The 25100-nt window shown below is 37.4% G+C and overlaps 1 protein-coding gene across 4 annotated transcripts in view; it reads left to right on the forward strand.

The window, feature by feature from the left end:
- Positions 1-25100, forward strand: part of LOC115227683 (dnaJ homolog subfamily B member 11) — an 89184-nt gene that overhangs the window by 26358 nt on the left and 37726 nt on the right. For all 4 annotated transcript variants that reach the window (XM_029798435.2, XM_029798449.2, XM_036500241.1 and 1 more), the window contains 6 exons: positions 1587-1743; positions 5072-5163; positions 5982-6099; positions 11744-11886; positions 14678-14760; positions 24571-24628. In XM_029798435.2, the coding sequence (XP_029654295.1) occupies positions 1587-1743; positions 5072-5163; positions 5982-6099; positions 11744-11886; positions 14678-14760; positions 24571-24628 (651 nt within the window). The remainder of the gene's footprint in view (positions 1-1586; positions 1744-5071; positions 5164-5981; positions 6100-11743; positions 11887-14677; positions 14761-24570; positions 24629-25100) is intronic.

Here is a 25100-nt window from a genome sequence, read left to right on the forward strand (position 1 = left end):
TTTAGTCCATCATTTTCTGCTTTTTTGATCCAGTTCATGCAATGTTACCATTTGATCAAAGTGATCTACTCCAGTCATATATCTCTATATATATAAAACTGAGAATGTGTGTCTGTCTGTCTGTGTGTTTCCCTAAAACTTGAGAGCTACACAACCAATTTCATTCAAATTTTACACATGCCTTACTTGGGGTCCGGGGAGTGTTATCGGCAAATTTTTAACATTTTGCCTAGGGCGAGCCCACAGCAATATCATATCTTCTCCACTACAATTCCCTAAAACTTGAGAACTACACAACCAATTTCATTCACATTTTACACATGCCTTACTTAGGGTCCATGTAGTTTCATGGGCAAAAAAAAAATGTTCAACTTCTTGCCTAGAGCGAGCCCATAGCAATATCATATCTTCTCCACTATTTCAGTATTACGTGTTAAAAGTGAAACAAAAACATTTCTCTATTTTATGTCAGATACTTTCACTTTAACAATAAAAATAATAATAACAATTGAATTATATGTAGTAAGTAATAATTAAAATCAAACTAAAGTATAATATAATCGTAACATAACAAAAGTAAAAATAGCAATTGGTATAAAATTGCATCAATGACTTGAACTTGAATAAGTGGTTTCACATGAATGGGAATAAATTAAAAATAAAATTAGCATGCAGAAATGGAATAGTCCAGATGGATAATAAAAAAATTAAATTAAAGAAAAGACTATTGTCTATAAAGTATACAAAAGTATACAATGTAGAGAAAAAAGATTTGAACACCTGGAGGAAAGTACCATTGAAAAGTGTCTTGGTGCGACTATGAAAGATATCTAACCAGAGGCGGTAAATTCGACACAATAGGAGCAAAGTTCAAGTCGATGGAGCGTGCATGGGAGTACTCGACTCGAACTTGCAAAGTGGAAATATTTTATTTTTACCTTTATAAATTAAAAATGTCCCCCCAGAAGTAGAGGTAGGCTGGATTGTAGCCACACTTCTATACAAGAGGGAGGACAAGATACAATTGATCGAAATTGCAAGAGACGGGCCTACAATTCCAGTCTGTTACATATTTTGAGTACTGTTATCACTAGCGATATCAAGATATAACTTTGTATTTTGTATTATATGTGTAGATGTATATATATAGATGTACGTGTAATATGTACACATATATACATGCACTATGACCTGGCAACGACGGGTCATAATGCTAGTTTGTTATAAAAGATAATCGCTTCTGGACAAGTGAACTCTTTCTTTTTTCATCCTACTCCTTACGCTGTAACCCTGATTTGTGCCATCCCAAACCATTTTAAATGAAGAAAATTCACTTTAGTATTAAAAAATCTTTTCTCGGGATTCATGTGTCCCATTAGGAGTGAAGGTGTTAAATGATGTTGATGATGATACCATCAAGGCTTATAGTTTAATGTACTTTCTCCTTTATTTTCCTTTAGAAAAACTTATACCACATGCATAGCTATTTTCTAATTATTTGGTTTTATTTTAGGATTTTTCAATGTGTTTTTGTTTATTAATAACTTATTCCTGAATATTTAATTTCTTATCAATCTGATTTTCAGACGAGATTTCTATAAAATACTTGGTGTTTCAAAATCTGCATCACTAAATGACATAAAGAAGGCTTATAGAAAGAAGGCTAAAGAGATGCATCCTGACAAGAATCCAGATAATCCCAAAGCTGCAGATCAATTTCAGGATTTGGGTGCTGCATATGAGGTATAATATTTATTGATGTAACTTTAATCTAAAACGTTTATAATAATAAACAAAGTTAACCAAAATAAAAACTGGTCTGCATGATAATCAAAATGCTTCTGATTTTCTTTCCTTTATTCTTTTTCAAATATATTTCTTTTGTGTGTAACACAATTTAAGGTACAAAAATTTTAAGGTATAAACCACTAGTCAAAATTTAATCATCAGCTTTTATTTTGCCTGATGAAAAAAACGATATATTGAAAATTATAAAAATATACATATTCTTCACAAATCCATACTTTATTTTCTGAATAATATTTATTTACTTGTAGTTTGTCTCATTAGACACTCCTCGTTTCATCCTTTGTCTTACAATCCTTTCCATTACCTGTTTGTTTTGATAGGATTATTTCAGTGTCATAATTCTCATGTTTTCATTCTCCTTAGTTGTATTTCATCATCATTTTATGTTCAAGTTCCATGCTGGTATGGGGTGGATGAGTTGACATTTCCAAGGATAGCATCATGCTCCAATGTCTGCTTTGGCATATTTTCTACAACTAGATACCCTTGCTAATGCCAGCCACTTTACAGTGTCATGGGTACTTCTTTCATGCTACCAGCACTCTTGAGATCATCATGCTGCTTGCATGACTACAAACCCTGAGAAAAGTGGGGAGTCAACTTTATGCTGGTGATTGAGGAGATACAGTATGATAGAGGGACATAGCAGATTCTTGTAGTAAAGCCACATGGTTACACACATTTAGTTTAAGAGGGTGAGAATTATCAGTAGGAATTGTGAAGAGATAGTTATTAGATATGAGGTGTCCTGGTGGCCCTCTCAAGGCCCTGGGTGGGTAGAAGATGATGGGTGTGAGGGGGTTGGAAACTTTTATGGGGAGCAGCAGATGAAGGGATGGTAGGACAGCCTGCAACTGCAAAAAAGTTGGGTAGATTTGAAGAGTGATGACCAATGAATCATGAGTTGGAGAGGGATAGGGGGGATGGGTGAAGGGACAGTGGAAGGATAGTAATGTTGCAGTCAACAGGGGGAGGATATAACAAGTTTAGGTCATCTGCAGGAATAGAAGAGGTAGGCATAGGGCATATGAGAGATAATTTTGGTTTGTTGAGAGTGGATGTGCAAGTGAATCAATGTAATGTGAATGGAGAGCAAAATATACACAGCACTTCCAGAACTCAGCTTTGCTGGGGTGGACAGGTCTTCTCAAGAACCTCATATCACCAGATGTCCCATTCCTTTGTCATCTTGAGATCTGCCCTTACCACTTCAACCCTTGTCTTACTGGGTTTCCCTGTTCCACAAGTTTGATCATCTTTAAGGGATTGGCACTTCTTTATTCAGCTGTCCTCATCAATATGCATCCTGTGACCAAACAATCACAGTTTTCTCTTTGGCATGTTACATCTGTTTCTTCTTATAACTAACTTTTCTCTCAACATATTTGCATTTTGTCATACACGGACACTGATATTGTACATTCATTGGAGAATACTAGTGTCATTCTTCTCTAATCTTCACATATCCCCTGCATTCAGGGCCCACATCTCACTACAATGTAGCATAGCTGTTCATACACAAGCATCACACAATCTGCCTTTCATTTTGAGAGAGAGAGACCTTTTATTGCCAACAGCAAAAATTTTTCTGTCCTCTAGCAACTACACTTTTAGAACACCCAGATCTTTCCTGTTGCTATCACAGTTTTTGAAATTTTAAAATTAAGCGAACATTTTCAAATTTGATATATAGATGTAATTTCTCATGCTGAATCTGATTTTGTTCTTCACTTGTTCCAGAAAAATTTTAGAAAAATATATACAGAGGTTTAACCCTTCAGTATTTAATCTAACCAGTTATATATTAAAACTGATCAGATACAGCCTCCCACACCTACCTTACAATGTCATTCTAAACATGCAAACACAACAGTGAAATCTTGAAGCTACAAAATAATGTGTGATTAATTCAAACAATGTAAATAAATAAGCAAAGAAATATGAATGCTAAATGGTTAAAGTTTGATAATTTTTACCCAATTAGAAATCTCCTCTCCTCATTTATTCCAAAGAGGGCCAGGGTCATTTCATGTGCAGAGAAGATGATGGCCTGTCTTCAGAAGGACCACACCATCAATGGAGAGTACTATGCCAACTTACTGAGGCAGTTATGAAAGGCTATCAAGACTAAATACCCAGAAAAGCTAACGAAAGGGGTCCTGTTTCACACAAGTCCTTCATTTCAATGGCTGCTGTCCATGACTGTGACTTTGAACTGTTTGATCACTTTCTCTATTCTCCTAATTTGGTCCCATCTGACTATCATCTGTTCCCTAACATGCAAAAACACTTGGCTGGGAACCAGTATTGCAACCAGAACGTCTATTGATAGTTGCTTCTGATAGGGCCCTATGTAGGAGATACCTAAGGACTTTACTCCCACAAGCCTCCCAAGAACAGTGGGTGGAAAAGACGACAGACGAACCAACCAATCATCCATCTGCTAAGTTTGGAGTTCAGTTGATTTTTTTTTTAATGGTTAACATGACTGCTATTTATATTCTGAAGTCCAGTATTAACTCAAAAGTGAAAAGGAATGTACATTTGATTGATTCAAATTAGTGCAAATGTTACTTCTTTTTAGTTGACTTCAGTTCCTTCCTTGACAACCTGAAGTCAGTTACCTGGAATTCAGTAGTCATTCTCTTATATTAGATTTCATTTAGCTACCAAAATGAAAACTTTCTGTTAGTTTCTTTTTGTGGGGTATTTGTAGTCAGTTGCCATAATGCAAAAAGGCAAAGAATTTTAAGAACTAGCTTGGTGAATGTGTGTAAGTAATTGGTTCATGTGAACAGTTCTGGACCCCACGAATCCCATTGCTGATCCTACCAAGAATCAAAGTTTGACTGTTAGATAGCATGACATATATTACTTTTTAAGAGCCCTCTAAGAAAAATAAAAGCCTTTGTGGACATGTTGCTAGCTGTCTCAGTGAAATTGTTTAAGTGCTTCAGACTTCAGCACAAGAATTGTTAATTCTATCTTTCTGGATTGCAATTTGTGGTCTTTCATAGATTCTATGTTATGAGAGTCAAGTTATTATCATATAGGATATCCCATAACAAAATTTATTATTGATTCCTTCCGAATGTTATGATGAATACATGCATGCACAACCATACAATGATAACTATTTCTATTTTAAATAAAGCTTCTGTTAATTATTTGGTACCTTATATAAAGGATTTTTATTTATTTGTTTAGAAAAAAATATACTTAAAATGTGGCTTGACTGTTTAATTTTATAATTTGTTCACAGATACTCTCAGATCCTGAGAAGAGAAAAATTTATGATCGCCGTGGTGAGGAAGGTTTAAAACAAGGAGATATGAGTGGTGATCCTTTCTCAAGGTAGTTTTTAATGTATATATTTGTATATGAGAATTATAACTTGTGAATCTTTCAAAATTGACTTCAACTTGAAACTGTTGCCTTAAGTTCCTGCAAAACAAAGTTTGTCATTTTGGTTTCAGTTCCTGGCTATATTACACTTTATAAATATTCTAATTCTCATTAAAACAGTATGGTGAACATAAAGACTTTTCATTATCTCTTAAAGCCTTTTCTGCCTGTACAAGCAACCAATATTAGTTCATTGTGACATGATTAATTTACATATAAATATTTTTGAGTGAGAAAATGTTATAACACTGAAAGAGTAAAAGAATCCAGGTTAGGCATCAGCAAAATACAAGTTAACTGAGTTCTTTTACTGGTTTCAGTCATTAGATTGTATTCTTACTAAGGCAGTTACAATTTCCTTTATACAAATAGTTCAGTGGAGGATATATAAAGAGAAAGAGGCTGGTGTCTAGTTACCTCACAATTGTTGTTGAATACAATTCAAATAGAAGACCCAAAATGACCAGGTAGACTTAAGGATCCTTGGTCTATGCTAACCTGCCATGTCAGTCAGTCTGTAAAATTCTGCAAGTTATATAGCATAGAAAATCTGAACGCTCTACATTCAAATTCTAGTTAGATTTTTTTAAAGTAGTTTATACCAGCTAACTGATATTTTGATTCAATTCATCATTATCTCTGTTTTAACCCTAATCAGTTAAAGAGTGCTGTAAAATGCAGCAACATTTATCATTATATATTGTAGTCTTTCATAAATGTATTTTTCTTTTCCTTCCTTGATTTTCTTTCTGTAATCTTTATTACAGTTTTTTTGGAAATTTTCATTTTGGCAAAGATCCTACACCTGATGTAGTCCGTGGTGGAGATGTCATTATGGATTTAGAAGTCTCTTTAGAAGAACTTTATTCAGGCAATTTTGTAGAGGTAATTTTCAAACTTCGATTTTTGTTAGTTATTTTTACACTTGACTAAAATTTATAAAATATTTGATAAAACAGAATTATATGAGATGTCATGTTGCATCAGCATAAATAAAATTTAAATTTAGAATCATATTTAATATGTATAATATTTTTCAGTAAATATGTTTAACCTTTTAACATAAAAAAGATTTCTGTCAAATGTTATGCATATTTATTCACATTGATTTGAATCAGTCATGCATTACCTTTTAGCTTTGAGATTTCAATGACATGATTGTTTATTTTTAGAGTTATATTTTAGGGTAAGTGAGAGAAGCCAGATCTGGCTGGTTTGAAAATACAATAGCTAGATTATTTTGGCTGGATATGACTGCTTTAAATCTTATGAGTATTAAATATGATTCCACCTTCAGAAAAATGAAATTGGATTAGTATTTAATGCATATAACAATTTGATAATATTCAATGACTAGGTCTGATTTTATTTTGGTTTATCTTTAGAGATGAAATATTTTATTTTTAATGCTTACATCTACACTATGTTTCATTCTGTTCCGTTTCTGATTGTCATCAGGTGTCTTATATCTAGAAGTGAAAGATTAAATACTAATTTTTCATCATTTAGCATCCATATTCCATACTGGCATGGAATGAATGATTTGAGAGAATCCAACAGGTTAGAATATTGCATCAAACTCCATTGTCCATTATGGCATGGTTTCTATGGCTGGATGTCCTTCCTAATGCCAACACTTGGTGCTGTTTACAGTGTACTTGGTGCTATTTACATTTCACCAGAACTGGTAAGGTCACCAAGTAACTTGCAAGATATGACTTCCTCAACTGATCAATGTTTAGTATTTAGGGAGGTGACTTATTTTAGGTGTTGAGAGGCAAAAGTATGATTGAGGGATAGGAACAGGTGTTTTGTTGTAGAGAAGATGGAAAAGAAGAGAAGTGGTGGTGGTGGTGGTATGAAGTACCCTCAAGGTACAAGAGGGTGAATATGAGAAGGATGGGGAAAGAACAACAGGTGAGGGGTATAGGGGTAAAAGATCGGATAAGTTTGCAAGAGTATGAGTAAGTGACAAGTAGTTAGAGATAGGGAATATTGGGATATAGTTAATGCAATGAATGACAAACAGAGAATAGAACATGGTCAATGGGAATATCAATTTGGAGGAAGTGAAGGAAATAGGAGTGGGACAGGGAGGACGAATAAGTGACAGTACAGAGGGGTGAGAGGGATGAGCAGTGTGAGGAGTGGGGAGAGATGGAAGGGTGCTCAGTGACAAGGGCAGAGATCTAAGGTATGTAAGAGTGAATGTAATGCAAGAGAGTTATTGGGTGAGGAGTGGGGTGATGGCTGATATAAGATGGTGTTCAATAGTAGTATAGCATAATATTGAAAATGCAAGGTGGGTAACATGAGAAGGTAGCTCCCAGAGAAAAAGTATGGTAAATGAAATATGTGCATCTCTGCTGGTAAGCTAGTGTTGTAGCTAGAAGAGGGATGGGTGTTGGTAAGATGGGTTGTGGGGCCAACTTGAATGTAAGGGCATACAGAAAGTGATAGGCTTTTAGGATCACATTTTTGCCTGAATAACCAGTTCTTCTCAGGCATAACAAATCACCAGTCACCCTAGTCCTTGTCATTTCCTCCTTCAGGCTCAACACATTAAGGTTTTTTTCATCACATCATCATATGATGTCTTGGATCTCCCTCTTTCAAAGGTCTTATCCACATTTAGTGATTGGCATTTCTGTATGCAGCTGTCTTCATCTACGAGGGGCGTTCAATAAGTAATGCCTCTGACCCACTTGCAGTTGTTTGATCTAGCTGAAATTTTGCATGTGCAATTATCTATATCTCTATAGATTAAGTGGTAAATTACAGCTCTGAACTAATTGTGGTTTCTGATTTACAGGTGTTTGAACTGAGTCAAGTGTGAAATGGAGCCTGTTGAGTGTCGGGCAGTGATTCGCATTTTATATTTGAAAGGATGCACACCACGGGAGACTTTTGATGAAATGAAAGTAACTTATGGTGATGATGCCCCATCATATGACCTTGTAAAACGCTGGCATTGTGAATTCAAACATGGTCGGAACTCTGTGGAAACAGTTCCCAGATCTGGTCGCCCCTTACTGCTATTGATGAGGCATCTGTCCATCAAGTTGAGGCTGCCATTTTGGAAGATCGACGCATAACTATTCGGCAAATAGCCCATGAGGTCAAGATTAGTACCAGGTCTGTGGAAACCAATCATTCATGACCATTTGCATATGCAAAAGGTGTCTGCCAGATGGATTCCCAGGTTGCTCACACCTTTCCGGAAGCAAGAATGCGTCGAGTGCTCGAGGATGAATTTGGAGATGTGCCAAGAAGATGAGTCAACATTTTTCAAAAGACTGATTACACAGGATGAAACCTGGGTCCATCACTATGATCCAGAGTCAAAAGCCCAGTCAATGCAGTGGAAGCACCGTGACTCACCTCCTCCAAAGAAGGCAAGGGTGCAGCCCTCCACTAGCAAGGTCATGCTCATAGTCTTCTGGGACCAGGACGGAGTAGTGATGACAGATTTCCTGGCAAAGGGTACCACAATTACAGGCGCCTATTATGCTTCACTTTTGATGAAATTAAGAGAAGCTATCAAAATCAAGAGGCAGGGCAAGATCAGCAAAGGCATCCTCCTCCTGCAGGACAACGCTCCGGTCCACAACTCGATGGTCGCCAGATCAGAAGCACAGGCATGCGGCTATGAACTCCTCCCCCATGCCCCTACTCTCTTGACCTTGCACCCTCAGATTTTCACCTCTTCCCAGCCATGAAGTTGTTTTTGAAAGGAAAGCGTTTCCCAGATGATGCAGCCTTGATTTCTGACGTCACGTTGTGATTGGAGGACCAAGCTGGGGGTCATCTACAAAAACGGTCTCCAGAGCTGCATCAAACGATGGTAGAAATGCGTAACTCTGGGTGGTTTCTATGTAGAAAAAGACTAATAACTGTGCCAAGTTTCATTGCTCTACTGCTATGGGAGGTGGGTCAGGGGCATTACTTATTGAACGCCCCTCGTATATGCATCACATAACTATTCCAGTGCAGTCATTTCTCTTGCACCATACACCTGATACCCCTTAAGCCTAGTTTTTTCTCTCAATACATTTGCATTTTGTTGTGTATGCACACTGGCATAGCACATACTAACTTCATTCTTTTCTAACCTTTGCATATCCTCTGCATTTAGGGCCCATATTTCACTACCATGTATCATCAATGTTCATATGCAAGTACTGTACAATATGCCGTTCACTGAGTGAGAAGCCATTTGTTACCAACAGAAGCAATAGCTCTCTGAATATTCTACATCCTATGTTTTCAGAACATCCTCCTCCACTGATGATTAGGTCACCTGCATAACAGAAAGTATCTACTATTTCTAGTGAACCTCCTGGGCATTTAAGAAAATCTGTCCCATGTGTTCTATGTTTATTGTTCCTGTGCATGTCTCAGATAAAGTCCACTCTCTCTTTCCATTAACCTTCCTGTGATACCACTGCACCATTTATGTATCCATAGTTTGCGCTGTATACAGTGAATGGAATTTCTTCCTACTCTTTTTCTACATATTAAGCAGAGCCATTTTCCTGATGGTTGTAGCATCCTGTCTGTCTTTGTCTTAGGTCTTTGCTAAGTTAACTTTAAGACCCTTTGATTCCATGTCTTGCTTTCACAACAAATTATATATAAATAAAAAGTTTTAGAGTAATTAACATAAGCCTTTTTAAACAGAAGTATTCAAGTTTTTAAGCAATTTTAAGTTATAGCTTTATTAGGAAAAGGAGCCTGATCTGTTTCTTTTTATTATTCTGAAAGCAATATATTCATTCTAAAGTTTTTGCTCATTGGATAGCCCATTATATTCAAGTAAGAAAGATAGATAAGTTTCTAAACTTCTATTCTTTAAGTATGTAGTATAAATGCTCCTTCCTTTCTCTGTGGGCAAGTATCTAGCTTATACATAAAAGTATAATTTAAAATATAAATAATAATTCCAGTATGTATTTCTCATTAATATTAAATAATTATCCAGTATGTTTTCATGTATTTTCCATTAATTTTAAATCTCTGTAAATTTTTGCTCTTTGAGGCATTAGTGTAAGTCTTTTGAATATAGAAATATTGAAATTTTCAAATAATTTTAAGTAATAGTTTCATAAAAGAGAAAAGTACAATCTGTGTCTTACTAACCCTTTCTCAAACCAACCCATTTTCACCACTTCTGTTCCTTATTACATAATATGCTCCCCTGACAGCTGTCTCTGCATTTATGTATAGGTATGATGTATGGGTATACTTCTTTCTGTCAATTCATTGACAGATCTGTCTCTATTCTGCAAGTGGTGTATTCACTTTAGTGTTTCTCCTCATAGGATAACTTATTTATATGCAAGAAAAACAGATGCTTGCAAATATGAAGTCCTTTCCTGATGTACAACCCAACATAGGTTAGTGATTAGTGATTTCAGATTTAGTGCTAGAAGGACTCAGAAACACAGACCAGTTTGAAAAAAAAAAGATACTGAAGCTTAAAGATCCATTGAACAATCAGAAATTTAGGTGAGAACTAGCTGAAGCATCTGATGAAAATGAGAATAGAGATGTTATGAGGGTCACATTCACTTCTATTATACCTCTAATTACCTCCATCTCAATCACTATATATATCTCAGTCATACTCTTGTAACCTTTACTTACTTACACCATCCATTATTTCTTATCTCTCATTTTTCTTCTATGCACTGTATCATTCTGCAGCTCTTCACTCTTTCTGTACTGTCAGCTGTCACTTCTTCTCTTCTAAGTATTTCCTATTGACATGCTTTCCTTATTCTTTTTACCTTCTCTGCAACTCACATATTCATCACAAACTACTCATCCACTCTTGTTCACCATTCGCTATATTCACTTCTACACTCATCTGTAATCATCTCTCAGGCTCTCCTCACATTCTTGCAACCTTTATGCACCCACCCTTCCTAATCTTCTGTCCCCACACTTTCTTCATCTTCTTGTTCCATGCTTTGATGCTTGTCATTACCATATTTAGCTTTCTTTCCAGCTGCACTCCAATTACTCCCATACACTCTTGTATAATGCAGAGTAGCTATGTATCTCCACTACATCATCTCTGCTTCTATGCTTTGAACTCTCAACACCTGGCATAAATTGACTTCAATCTTTACTATACTCCCACTCATTTGAATGGCTCTTTAGTCTTGCAAGTTATATGGCAACATCACATGTACTGGTACAATGTGACCATGCCCAGTACATTCTGTAAAGTACTTGGTGTTAAGATTTTCATTCAATTGTAGAAGCCATACCAAAGCTAAGATAATGGAGTGTGATGTGGTCCTTTGACCCATTAGATCCTATTAAACTATCTAGCCTGTACCAGCATGGAGAGCAGATATGAAATGATGACAACAACGAGCTACATGTTAGAATGGCTGAAACTGAGTAGACAACTGGCATGAAAATAATTTTCCAAAAATGTTATTGTAATATGGGCAATTAAAAATAAAATTATATCCATCTGAGCTCTTTCATCATTTTTTTTTCTTCTGGTATATTTCAGGTAATCAGGTACAAACCAGTTGCTAAACCTGCTAAAGGAAAGCGTCAGTGCAACTGTCGAATGGAAATGGTTACAACACAATTAGGGCCTGGTCGCTTCCAAATGGTACAGCAACATGTGTGTGATGAATGCCCCAATATCAAGTAAGAAGTTTTTCTTGTTTAATCTCCAGGTTATTCCTCATCCAACAGATTCACAATCAAATATGTTCCAGCTTTGATTATCTTTTGTTTTTGTTTTTTCAACCATATATTTTGCCTTCCTTCTTTATTTTTGAAGACAGTTGAGTATGAGTCAGAGATTTAGCTGCTATTTATACCAGATTAAAGCAACTGTGTGTAGACTTATAATTGCTATTTTTATCCTTTACTTTTTACTTATTTCAGTCATTAGACTGCAGCCATAGAATCAGATGTGTCATACAGAGACAATTTACAAACAGTAGTTGGTAATTTGTTACCCAGGCAACTTAATACTGGTGGTGGTTTTAGGAAACCAGTATCAGCTAGGTTTATAAAAACAAGTAGATTAACTAATATCAAAGAATCTCTCTCACTCTCTTTCTCTCTCTCTCTCTCTCTCAAAAGTAGACTGAATAACGTATAAGACATAGTTAAGTTGATATAAGCTTCAATGTAAATTTATTGAAACTGGAAAGCAATGAGTTGAGTATAATGTGATAGGATATACATCATTAAGAGGTATGAAAAGTTGAGTGTAATTTTATTTTTATTATATAGGTATGGAGAGTGGGCAGTACCCACAGCCCCTACAGGCTCTCCTAAACAAATAACATCTCATAACAAAATCTTAATTTTTTTTTTTTGTCTTTGTTCGGTAAGTGTTATTTCCTATTTGTTTCTGTCTAGAAATCAATGGAAATGACTATTATTTTCTTCAAATTTTGCTTTTGTGACCTGGACATCAATGTTTTGAAACTGACCTTTTCTCCATTACATTACAGACAGATTCAGTGCTGAGTTACTGAAGCAGAAATATCATTAGAGCAAATATTCTGCTCAATACCACAGATTTGCTTGTCAGTTGCTTGGCTGTAACCACTCGAGCATGTCCCTTCTTAGTGGCTGACAATTTCTGAGCATGTGTAGTGGGAGAGCATCATAGCCAGGGATTCTTTAGAGTTTGGGTAAATATAGCTAAAACAAAATTTAATGGAACTGTCAACCATTTTTCATCCTTTCTAGGGGTAAGCAAATAGGAAATAACAGTTGTTACCCAAGGACAAAAATTATTATATTGCAAATTGATGACTGCAGGAAAGTCATGTGTAGGAAAGAAATTCCAGAAGGATGACATTTGAGTGAGGAAGGACTGGAAATATTGATTTGGAGCCTGGGAGATTGGACACAACATGGGTTATGAGATTAGGAAAATAAGTCAAAAATACCTGAGTAGGGATAGCACAAGAGTGGCTAGCTCTCAGGATCAGAGGCCATTGGAATATTGTAGAAACTGACAGTAAGAGAAGACTGCACGATTGTAGGCTAGAGGCTGTGACATATCTGTGATTGATTTTCTTGAATGGTCTTTCTTTAAATGCAGTCGAGGTTGTCTGTTTATGTAGCAGCATCCTAAATGTGTAGAGTAGTACTCCTTTGTGCAGTGTTAATTGTTGTTGTTGGTAGCTGAAGTAATATCTGATAAAATAGTGTGCAAGTAATCATAAAATGTTAAGTGCAAGTAATCTGAAGAAGTATCTACCATGAATGCTGGACAGTTAACTGATTAAATTGGTATGTGTTGTGCGTGTAGTTTGTTGTATTGGGAAAGACAACCATTGTTATTATTTAACGTGTTTATTGACGTTGCTTGATTACACGGACGACGTTAGCGTAGTGATACATTGTTTACTTAACACACAGTTTGTATTGTTCACTAACAAATAGTGCCAAGAGTAGGGAGTAGTTTGGCAAACGCAAACACACAGATATGAATGTGTAACAGTATGAATGATGAGGCTTTGATTATCAAAAAGATTTGGGATTTTAAAAATCTAACTAACCTGTCTGTCAATGTCTTCTGTCTTTCTTTCTCTCCATAATAGAGCACATTAAATTTAGTGTCTAGTCCATACAGTAATAATATAGTACTGGTTTGTTGGTTTGTTCAGTAGTTCAAGACCCATTTTCCATGCTAACATTGGTTAGACGAGATAGTTACTTAAGGCAAGATCTTACGACCAGATGGTCTTCTTGTTGCCAACCATTACCTGTTTTTTGAGCAAAAGATCATTTTATTGTAGAGATCTTCAAAATTGCAGAATGACCAATCATAATGTCAACAAAAAATACAAACATCATCACTGTTTCACTGAAGCGATTGATGACAAGAGAAAAATATCAGTGTTTATGCACATTTGTGCATGCACACAATAATGTGCATACAAATATACACAGTGGGCTTCCTGCAGTTTATGTCTACTTAATTCAGTTGATCAGGCTAGGACTAGAGCAGAACACATTTAACTAAAGTACTGTGGAATGAGACCAAACTTTACATGTTTGTCAAACAAATGCCTGTCTAGTTTTATTATCTATTGAGAAAGAGTACTTAAACAATTAATATGGAGGAATATTAAATTCAATCTTCTTATAACATTGTATTGTACCTTTGGTAAAAATTTACTTTCCTTGTTTCAGTCTTCTTATGTGAAAAACACATTTTCATAGCAATAGTTGCTAACAAATCTGATATCACTAGAAATGTTGGACCTTTAGAATACAAACTGTCTCCTTGATAGAAGCGATAAGATATTTATATAAATTCCCTAACACTCAAATTTCTCCTGAATCTTATTGATTGTTAATAAAATTTTTCTTTTAAATACATATCTATTGTACTTAATTTTTATTTTTTGTCAAGTTTTATAACTTCTTATATATTTGAATCTTTTAATTTGATCTTTTTATGTAGATTTGTTCCAGAAGAAAAAATGTTAGAAGTTGAAATTGAACCTGGTATGCGTGATGGTCAAGAACATCCTTTTATCGCTGAAGGTGCAATAATAATACTAATAATAATAATAATGTGTGTTGTTGTTGTTGCTGCTGCTGCTGCTGCTGCTGTTGTTGTTGCTGCTGCTGCTGCTGTTGTTGCTGCTGCTGCTGCTGTTGTTGTTGTTGTTGTTGCTGCTCCTCCTCCTCCTCCTCATCATCATCATCATCATACATCCATTGTCCATACTGGCATGGGTTAGGCAGTTTAACCAGGGCTGGTAAGCTGATGGGCTGCACCAGACTCCAGTCTGATTTGGAATGGTTTCTATGGCTGGATACCCTTCCTAATGCCAACCACTCCAAGAATGTAATGGGTGCTTTTACATGCCATCAACATGGGTGCCAATTGCATGACACGTATCTACCATGATTTCATTTGGCTTGGTGAGTTTTCTACTCAAGCACAGCATATTGTCAAAGGTCTTGGTCATTTGTCATTGCCTCTGTGAAGCCCAACATTCAAGAGGTGCTTTTTATGTGCCACCAGCATAGGTACCAGTTATGTGACACCGGCATCAGCCATGACTACAATTTCACTTGACTTGAAGGGTCTTCTCAAGCACTGCTTACCACCAAAGGTCTTGGTCACTAGTTATTGCCTCTGTGAGGCCCAACATTCGAAGATCATGCTTCACCATCTCATCCCATGTCTTTCTGGGTCTACCTCTTCCACCAGTTCCCTCCATGGTTAGAGATTGGTACTTTTTTACACAACTGTCCTCATCCATATGCATCACATGACCATATCAGCACAGTTGTCTCTTTTGCACACCACACCTGATGCCTCGTATGCCCAACTTTTCTCTCAAGATGCTTACACTCTGTTGTACATGCATTCTGACATTGCATATACAGTGAAGCATGCTAGCTTCATTCCTTAAAAGCCTACTCATGTCCTTGGTGGTCACAGCCCATGTTTCACTGTCATGTAGCATAGCTTTTCGCACACATGAATCATACAGTCTGCCTTTCACTTTGAGTAGGAGGCCCATTGTTGCCAACAGAGGTAGGAGCTCTCTGAACTTTACCCAGGCTATTCTTATTCTCACAGCTACACTCTTGGAGCATGCTACTGACTTGGTTACCTAGATAATGGAAGCTATCAACTACCTCTAGCTTACCCCACTGATATTGTCTCTGTTTGCTTTCCTTCTTTCTTTCTATTTTCCCTTGGCATCTGTTTCCAGGTTATCCTTATGGTGGCACCTTTAATATTAAATTAAAGATGGAGTCTGTTTTCTTAACATTTTTGGTATTTATTGTACCTGTGCACTTTCCACACAAAAATTATTTTCCCAGTTAACCTTACTCTCATATTGCTGCACCTCTTATGTGTCCATGGCTTTCGCTTCTCATCTAGACTAATTCTCCTTAATTAGTTGGGGTATGATCCTCTCAGTAACTTTCATCACCTGATCCAACAATTTGATACCTCTGTAATTATTTCTATCTAAGGCATTACCTTTACCTTTGTGGCTGTTGACTATCGTGCTACTACACCAGTTATTGGATATGACTCCTCCATGGACCACCTGCTTAACTATATGGGTGACTAGACCATAACCCACACCACCAGATAAAAGCATCTCAGCAGTTATTCCTGATGGGCTAGGGGCTTTCTTCATCTTCATATCATTTATGGCTTTGTCAACAATGCTACTGTCTATTCGGATTGCTGGTCCCTCTGTTGGACCAACTTTAGGCAGACTCTCCTTCTCCCATGAGTTTTCTATGTAGTGGCACTTCCAAGCAAAGTTTGCAAAGTTACTAACTGCAAGTGAACCATCATCCATCCAAACACACTTCTCTACCACATTACAATTTTCTCTGGCACACTGTCTTGCAAACCGAAATACTTGAAGCCACTGGTTCTCATGCTGCATAACATTGGCAAACTTCTTCCTTTCTGCTTCACCCCTGCCTAAGTACATCTGCTTCCTAGCTTCCCTTCTAGCTGCCTGATATAGCTCCTTGCTACCACCACCCTTCCAGTCCTTCCAAGCCTGTTTCTTTGCTTTCCTAGCCCTGTCAACTACATTGTTCCACCACCATGTCACCCTAGGTCTGGTTGGGTCTTTGCACCACCCACAAATTTGATCTGTGGCTCTCAGTAAGTTGTCTTGTAGAAACTTCCAGTTATCCTCTGTATTGCAGCTCTGTAACTCCTCCCCCTTCTCATCTACCTATTGAAAGGATCCTTAAGGTTTCAGATCTTTCTTTTCCAAACTGGCTTACTTCTTGGAATCCTTCATGCCTGCAGTTTGAAGTCATGAACAAATATCATATGCTGAGGGGTACACTCTTCTCCAGGGAAGGACTTTGCATTTATGAGCAGCCATGAATCCTGCTTTCTGATGAGAATGTAATCGCTCTGGCTAGTATGGTCACCGTATTTATAAGTTATCAAGTGACTGGCTGGTTTACTGAAGCTGGTATTGCAAATCATTAGGTCATTTGCATCACAGAACTCCAGCAGCTTTGGTTCCCTTCTCATTTCCAGAGCCAATTCCATGGCCACCATGCACCCACTGGAAGACACTTGGGTGCTACCCAACATGTCCATTGAAATCACCAGCCATGAAGATAAGGTCACTGTCGCTTGTCTTTGATGTAGCCTATAGAAGTGTGTCATAAAAGCAGTCCTTTTGTTCATTTGGTGGGCCTGCTTGTGGAGCATAGGCAGAGATGATTGTTGCTGTGCTATTCTGCAAAACTTGTCTGAGCTTAAGTACCTTATCACATACTATGACTACCTCAATCACCTTACTTACCCATTTCTCTACTAGAAGTATATCAAATGCCTCCTCCCTATTACAGTTGCCCTCCCAGAAGAGTTTATACCTATGTCTTTTGCCTGTGAGGAACCTGGTTGAAGCTCCTCTCCACCGAACTTCTTGGTTGTAATGAGCATTGACCAACAGACATATAGCAGTTGTCCTTGCATTATTCCACACATCAATACATCTCCTTTCAAGCATCTCAGCAATCTTACCAGACCCACTTTTCAATGTGCCTACATTGACTGTGCCAACTCTGAGGGAATGTAAAGGGAGGCACAAGGTAACATGTAGAGGGGAAACTGTGGCTTTCAACATCTGAAAAGAAGGCTGTAATGAGCATTGGCCAACAAACATCTCATAGCAGTTGTCCTCACATTCCACCATCAATTATGCTACCCTTGCCATCTCCTCTGGACATAAGTCTTATACAAGCATTAGTATAAGCAATGTTAGTACAGGTATAAGTGAAGACATATATAGTCTAATTAGTTAATTATTGTTACCTCTATTTGTGGTGGTTGCCATATATACTAGTTTTAGTACAGAACAATGTTAGTACAAATACAGGTAAGTTAGGTAAATGGATAGGATAGGGGTAAATATTTCATTACATGTAAGCAATAAGTGCTACATAGTCACGCTTGTATTGCTGCAATATGGATGGGGTTGAGTGGGTAAAGAAGTGTGTTTGTATTGCAGCAATATGGATGCAACTAACAGTGGGGCAGGGGTTGAGAGGTTGCCGTGAGATATTCGTGATACAAGAGAGAAGTATCCAGTATGAGAGAGGTTTTCCAGTATTGGTGGTGGATGAGGATGGGCACAAAGCTGATAAGGAAACATAGGCGAGAGAAGGGACAAGCAATAAATTACAATTGAATTAAACTGACTTAAGGTTAAAGTTAGATTAAATTAAATTAAGCTGAGACAGATTAGTTAGTATCATCAGGGTAGGATAGAATGCTGTGTGGAATTAAGCGAGGAAGCAAGAAGCAAACTTATTTGCACATATTATTAAGGCAATGAACTGGCAGAACTGATAGCACACTAAGCAAAATGCTTAGTGGCATTTCGTCTGTCTTTATGTTCTGGGTTCAAAATCCCACCGAGGTCAACTTTGCTTTTCATCCTTTTGGGGGTCAATAAAATTAGTACCAGTCATGCACTGGAGTTGCTGTAATCTACTTAATCCCTTCCCCCAAATTTGAGGCCTTGTCCTTCCAGTAAAAAGGATTATTATTATTAAGGCAATGAGCTGGTACAACTGTTAGCACGCTTAATGGCATTTTGTCTGTCTTTACATTCTGAGTTCAAAATTCCAAGGTCAACTTTGCCTTTCATTCTCTTGAGATCAATAAATTAAGTACCAGTTAAGTACTGGGGTCAATGTAATCAACTATCTCCTCCCCCAAATTTGAGGCCTTGTGCCTATAGTAGAAAGAATTATTATTATGGCTACAAGCTAGTAGAATTGTTAATATGCTGGGCAAACTGTGTTCTGAGTTCAAATTCCGCCAAGGTTGATTTTGCCTTTCATCCATTTGGAGTTGATAAATTAAGTACCAACGTTTCCCTGGGGTTGACATGATTGACTAGTCCCCTCCCCCAAAATTTCAAGTCTTGTGCCTTCAGTAGAAAGGATTATTATTATTATTATTATTAATGCAGAGAACTGGCAGAATCGTTAGCATGCTGGGCAAAATGCTTAGCAGCATTTCATCTGTCCTTATGTTCTGTGTTCAAATTCCGCCAAGATCAACTTTGCCTTTCGTCCTTTCGGGGTCAATAAATTAAGTACCTGTGAAACACTGAAGTCAATGTAATCGACTCTTCCCTTTCTCCCAAATTTCTGGCCTTGTGCCTATATTAGAAAGGATTATTATTATTATTGTTCTATGTTTGACTTTCGCTTTACATTTGCACAAGCTGGCTCCAAGTCTCACCCAGAGACCTCAAGAGACAAGTTGGAAGTTCATGTTGGTGTTATGCCTAGGGTGCCATATATTTGGTTTTGTACTTAGTGTTGTACTAGTGAATGTCTAAAGAACCATACGAAAATTGTTTGTTTTAAAACTTGAGATTACATAGAAAGTATTTTGTGTAGGATATGAGCAGTTCCCATGAGCACTATCTTTTGAATTTCTGCCATTTTGGGGTTTCCTGGTATCTGAGTTAGGTAGCAATCAGCCCCTTTTGCTATCATTCCCAGGGCACCTATGACAACAGATATTGTTTTAGTCTTCAGGTTCCACATTTTGCTGATTTCTATTTTAAGATCTTTATATTTGCTCAGTTTCTGGTAGGTCTTGACAGATACGTTTATATCGATTGGGACAGTCATATCAATGAGGAGGCATGTTTTTTGTCTGAAGTCTTTCAATATGATGCTTGGCCTATTTGCATCTATCTTTCTGTCAGTTTGAATGGTGAAGTTCCAGAGGAGTGAGATGTGGTCATTTTCAAGCACTGGAGGTGGGTTGTGTTCCCACCAGTTTTTATCATGGGGCAAGTCCAGGCTTTTGCAAATTACCGTGCTGCTCTATCATGCCTGTTGAGATACTCTGTAGGTGCAAGAAGACTGCACTTGGAGACAGCACTGCACTGCTATTATTATTATTATTATTATTATTATTATTATTATTGAGTGAGAAAGCAGTGCATACTATCAAAGTGACACTGAGGTAAAATATACAAAGCCCAGTATACCCGTCTGATAAGGGTACACCAGGCACATGCATCACAACCATATGTGCACGACATGGTGATCTCATATCAAGATAAACAGTGCATGACCTTGCAGGTGGGGCCCAGCTAGATTTTTCTTCAGATCGAGTAGCCCATCCCACTCAAAAGTTCCTTGAATAAGGATCATTTAAGGATGTTGACTGAAACACCCATGTTTCCAGAAACCTGAAAGAATTCCTCTCAACACATAGCTATGATACTTGTTGTTTATTATTATTATTACAGTTCATCATCACCCTCAATATAATAAACAAGAGTAGGAATTTTATTGGAGTGAGATAGTTTCACCTAGTTGTTCATGGTGGCAGTGGTTGTGTTTTTTTTTCAGGCATAGGGAAGGCTTTCTCTTGGTAGCTTTATGAAATTCCATTTAGGTTTTTATATTTAATTTTTGATAATCATCACTTGCATGAAATTAAATTGGGAAGTTGATGTGTAGTTGGAAACCACATCAGTGTTTGAGCTGTCAAGAAAACCAAACCTCCTTCAAATTACATCTTACATTGTGAAAGTGCCACCTGAATTTTTTTTAAGAGAAGATTCAAGAGTCAGGTTCAACAATACTACAAATGCATTACTTGTGCCAGAGTCTATGTTGAGAAGTACTTTTGTATAGAAGGAGAGTTACTCTACCAACATATGCAGTTTGAATGTCATCTAATAAAAAAGTTATTCCCACTTCTGCATTACTTTCACTATAACCAGTATGTATTGATTGTATATCTGTATGTATAAATGGGTGTGGGTGTGTGGTAAGAAGTTTGTTTCCCAACCACACGGTTCCAGGTTCAGTCCCACTCTGTGTCTTCTGCTATAGCCTTGTGAGTGGATTTAATAGATGGAAACTGAAAGAAGCCCTTCATATGTGTGTCTGTCTGTTTCCCACCACCGCTTGACAACTGGTGTTGGTGTGTTTATGTCCTCATAACTTAGTGGTTCAGCAAAAGAGACTGATAGAAAAGTACCAGTCTAAAAAGTAAACAAAAGTACTGGGATCAATTTGTTTGATTCAAATTCTTGAAGGCAGTGCCATAATCTAATGACTGAAACAAATGAGATAAAAGATGTACATGACAGATAGACAGACAGATAGATACACACACATACAAACACACTCTTGACATGTGATTTGATCTAAATTTGACAATTATTAAACTAACCTATCTATTATGCTAAAATCAAATAATGAAGAAGGGAATTATTAATAACTAACAGAAAACTTCCCAGAGGATGGTATTTTGCTGGTAATAATAATAATCCTTTCTGTTAGAGGCACAAACCTTGAAATTTTAGGGGAGGGTGCTAGTCGATTACGTTGACTGCAGTACTCAACTGGTACCTATTTTATCTACCACAAAAGGCAGTCTTAACTAGGCAGAACTTGAACCCAGAACATAAAGAACCAGAAGAAATGCCACTAAGCATTTTTTCAAGCATCAATTTGTGACGATAAATATCCAACAGAGTGTAAAGCACATGCTAACCTGTTAATATAGTGGCATGCAGAATTATAATGTGGTGCTTATACGTAGGACATTATCAAACACGACTCTTCAGATACATGTGATTTTCTTCACTTTGTTTCACATGTTTACACTTTCATCACTTTCAAAGTATTCTCCACTTGAAGCAATGCATCAGTCCAGGCACATTTTCCACTATTTGAAGCAGTGCTGGAACTCTTGCAAAGTGACGCCTTTTAATGCCTCTGTTGTTTTTTCTTCACCTCTTCCACATCTTCAAATTCCGTAGCACCAGCTTTCATCATCAGTGATGACCTTTGAAAGAAAGGTTCAGATCAACTTCCAACTGTTCTTTCAGTTCATGACATGCATTCAGTTGTGACTGCTTTTGATCTTCTGTGAGCAAGCAAGGAACAAATTTTGAGGCAACTCTTTTCATTTGCAATTCCTCACTCAAAATTTGTTGGCAGGAACTCCAGAACACACCAGTCATATCAGCGAGTTTGTCAATTGTTTTGTGATGGTCCTCCATGATCAGTTCATGAATTATCATTATGTTTTGATTCATTTGGGAGGTTGACAGTTGTCCTGAACAAGGTTGGTCTTCAAATGACAAGAGACCATCACTAAAGCATGGAAACCACTTGTAAACTTGTGTTTTGCTCATGGCAGTATCCTTGTAAGCTCTTTGAAGCATGACAACTGTTTCAGCCATTGTTTTCCCCAGCAGAAAATGGAATTTCACGGAAGCATGCTGTTCCTTTGTTTTAGCCATTGCAAAAATTAACAAATGGGAGAAGTACTGCAAAACAAAGATGCACCACATGGCAGTATGACTGTCAGCAGATAGATGCCGGAGGGTTGCATCAAGTGGCTTCTAGTGGTGGAAGCCTGAACTACAATGGGTTTGTCCTATAGCTAACCTAGTTACTTCTGTATACCCCCTTGTATATGTATGTGTGTGTGTTGAAAAAAACCAGTTTATTTCTTCATATCTAAAGGCTTCATGCATTTGACATTAGTTGACTGTGCGCATTGATAGCCTGAAGTAATAATCATCATCAGTGTTTAACATCCACCTTCCATGCATACACATGGATAAGATGGTTGACAGGAGCTGGCCAGGTAGAAGACTACGCCAGGTTACTGTATCTGTTTTGGCAGGGTTTTTACAGCTGGATGCCCTTGTTAACACCAACCACTCTGAAGAGTGGTCTCAGTGCTTTTTACATGGCACTAGCACAAATGAGATTAGTTTGGGCATGATTTTTATCGGTGGATGCCCTTCCAAATGCCAACCACTTTATAATGTGGACTGGATGCTTTTTATGTGGCACCAGCATCCACAGGGTCACCAAGTAACTTGCAAAACAAGGAATTTTGAGAGAGGTGGGGGCATTGGAGGAGGGGAGCTTGTGTCAGATGATGAAAGGTTAGAGTGTGACAAAGAAATAGAGAGGCAGAAACAGGTGTCTTGCTACAGAAGAGGTACATAGTTACCTAGTGAGTGATGTAGGGAGAGAGATGTATAAGAAAGAGGATAGAAACAGATGTGCTTATGTAAAGGAAATATTTAGTTACGTAGCCAGGGGGAAAAGCAAGAGGAGTGAGAGAGTGGTCAAGAATGAAGGCAGAAACAGGTGTGGTGCTGTAGAGGGAAGAGCAAGGGAAAAAGAGAGAGAGTGGGAAACAGCAAAAGTGCAAGAGAGATGGTTGTGAAGTGCCAGGATATGCTCACAAGTAACAAGGATCAGAGCATAGATGTGATGGTAGAGTAAGGAGGAGAGAGATGAATGGTAGCAATTACCAGGGCATACCCTCAAAATACAGAGGCCATAATATACGCACTCAAGTATTGCCAAGAAGGTGCAAGTAGGAAGTGGGGATTGCAATGATTGGTGAAAACCTAGGTGTAAGGATGGAATGGGAGACAATCATAGTTTATGAAGAGGAAATGTGAGGAAGAGAAAGATGCAGTTCAAAAAAGGAGTAGTTTGGTTTCTTGGGGTCAGGTGTGTGAAAAGTTTGTTACATTTAGGTGGGACACAATGCTTTGAGCACTCAATCTCACTGACATCGGTAGGTCTCCTCTAGAACCTCATATCGCCAAACATTTCAGTCCACTGTCACTTCCTCCATGAGCCCTAACATCCTGAGATTGGTCCTCACCACTTCTTCCCACGTCTTCCTGGATCTTCCTCTTCCACAGGTACCATCCACTTTCAGTGACAAGCACTTCTGTATACTGCTGTCTTTACTCATACGCATCACATGTCCAGACCAAAGCAGTCTTCTCTTCTGTATGCCACATTTAATCTCTCTTATGCCTAACTTTTCTCTCAACACAGTTGAGCTTTGTTCTTCATGCACACTGATGTTGCAAATCCAATGGAGCGTACAGCCTTCATTCCTCTCCAGTCTACACATGTCCTCCACTTTTAGAGCTGATGTCTCACTACTATGGAGTATAGCCATTTGTACACAAGCATCATTTAATCTACTTTTCACTCTAAGAGAGAGTCTTTTGTTGCCAGTAGAGGTACTAACTCTTTGAACTTCCTCCATCCTATTCTTATTCTAGAAACAATACTTTCAGAGCATCCACAACTATTACTAATTTGGTCATCTAAGTAGCAGAAACTACTACCTTAAGAGAGCTCTCTGGGCAATTAAGAAAGTCTATGTGCTCTTAAACCATTTTTGTTAATCAATCATACACAACCTAATAAAAGTAATATACTACCCTATTAAAGTACATATAAAAAATATTTTAGTTTGGCCATTAGAACCAAATTTATATTAACTTATTATTTTTCTTTCAGGTGAACCTCACATAGATGGAGATCCAGGGGATCTCAAATTTATTATAAAGCAAGCAAAGTAAGAGATTATTTCTGATGTCTGTTTCAATCTATATGTTTGTTGTGTAGCTCTGAATGAGCAAATCTTTTGTATGTGGATAGTTAATCATTCCTCCAACTAGTTGAATACCATGTTGCACATTTTGACATATAGTAATTAATTGTTTTTTATGCAGTCTTGTAGATTGAGTGTGTTATGCATTTAACCCCAAGGTAGCCCTGATCAAAGGTGTTCCAGACATGAACAGTCTTGATATATTTATATATATAATTAATCAATATAGGGAGGCAAAAAAATTTTGTAGAATTCTTTTGCCCCCAGCGGCCTAGTGGGAAAAAAATTAAATAGTCATAAACCATTTTTAAGTTCAATATCACAATCAAGGAACGGCCATAATAGGCCATTCACCCACTAGAAATAACAGCCAAAAAGCTTCAACCGCAAAATAACATTAATTCTGTAAACCAGGAGAAAATTAAAAAAAGGTAAA

The sequence above is a fragment of the Octopus sinensis genome, linkage group LG2, assembly GCF_006345805.1.
Source record: "Octopus sinensis linkage group LG2, ASM634580v1, whole genome shotgun sequence".
In the NCBI taxonomy this organism is placed as follows: domain Eukaryota; kingdom Metazoa; phylum Mollusca; class Cephalopoda; order Octopoda; family Octopodidae; genus Octopus; species Octopus sinensis.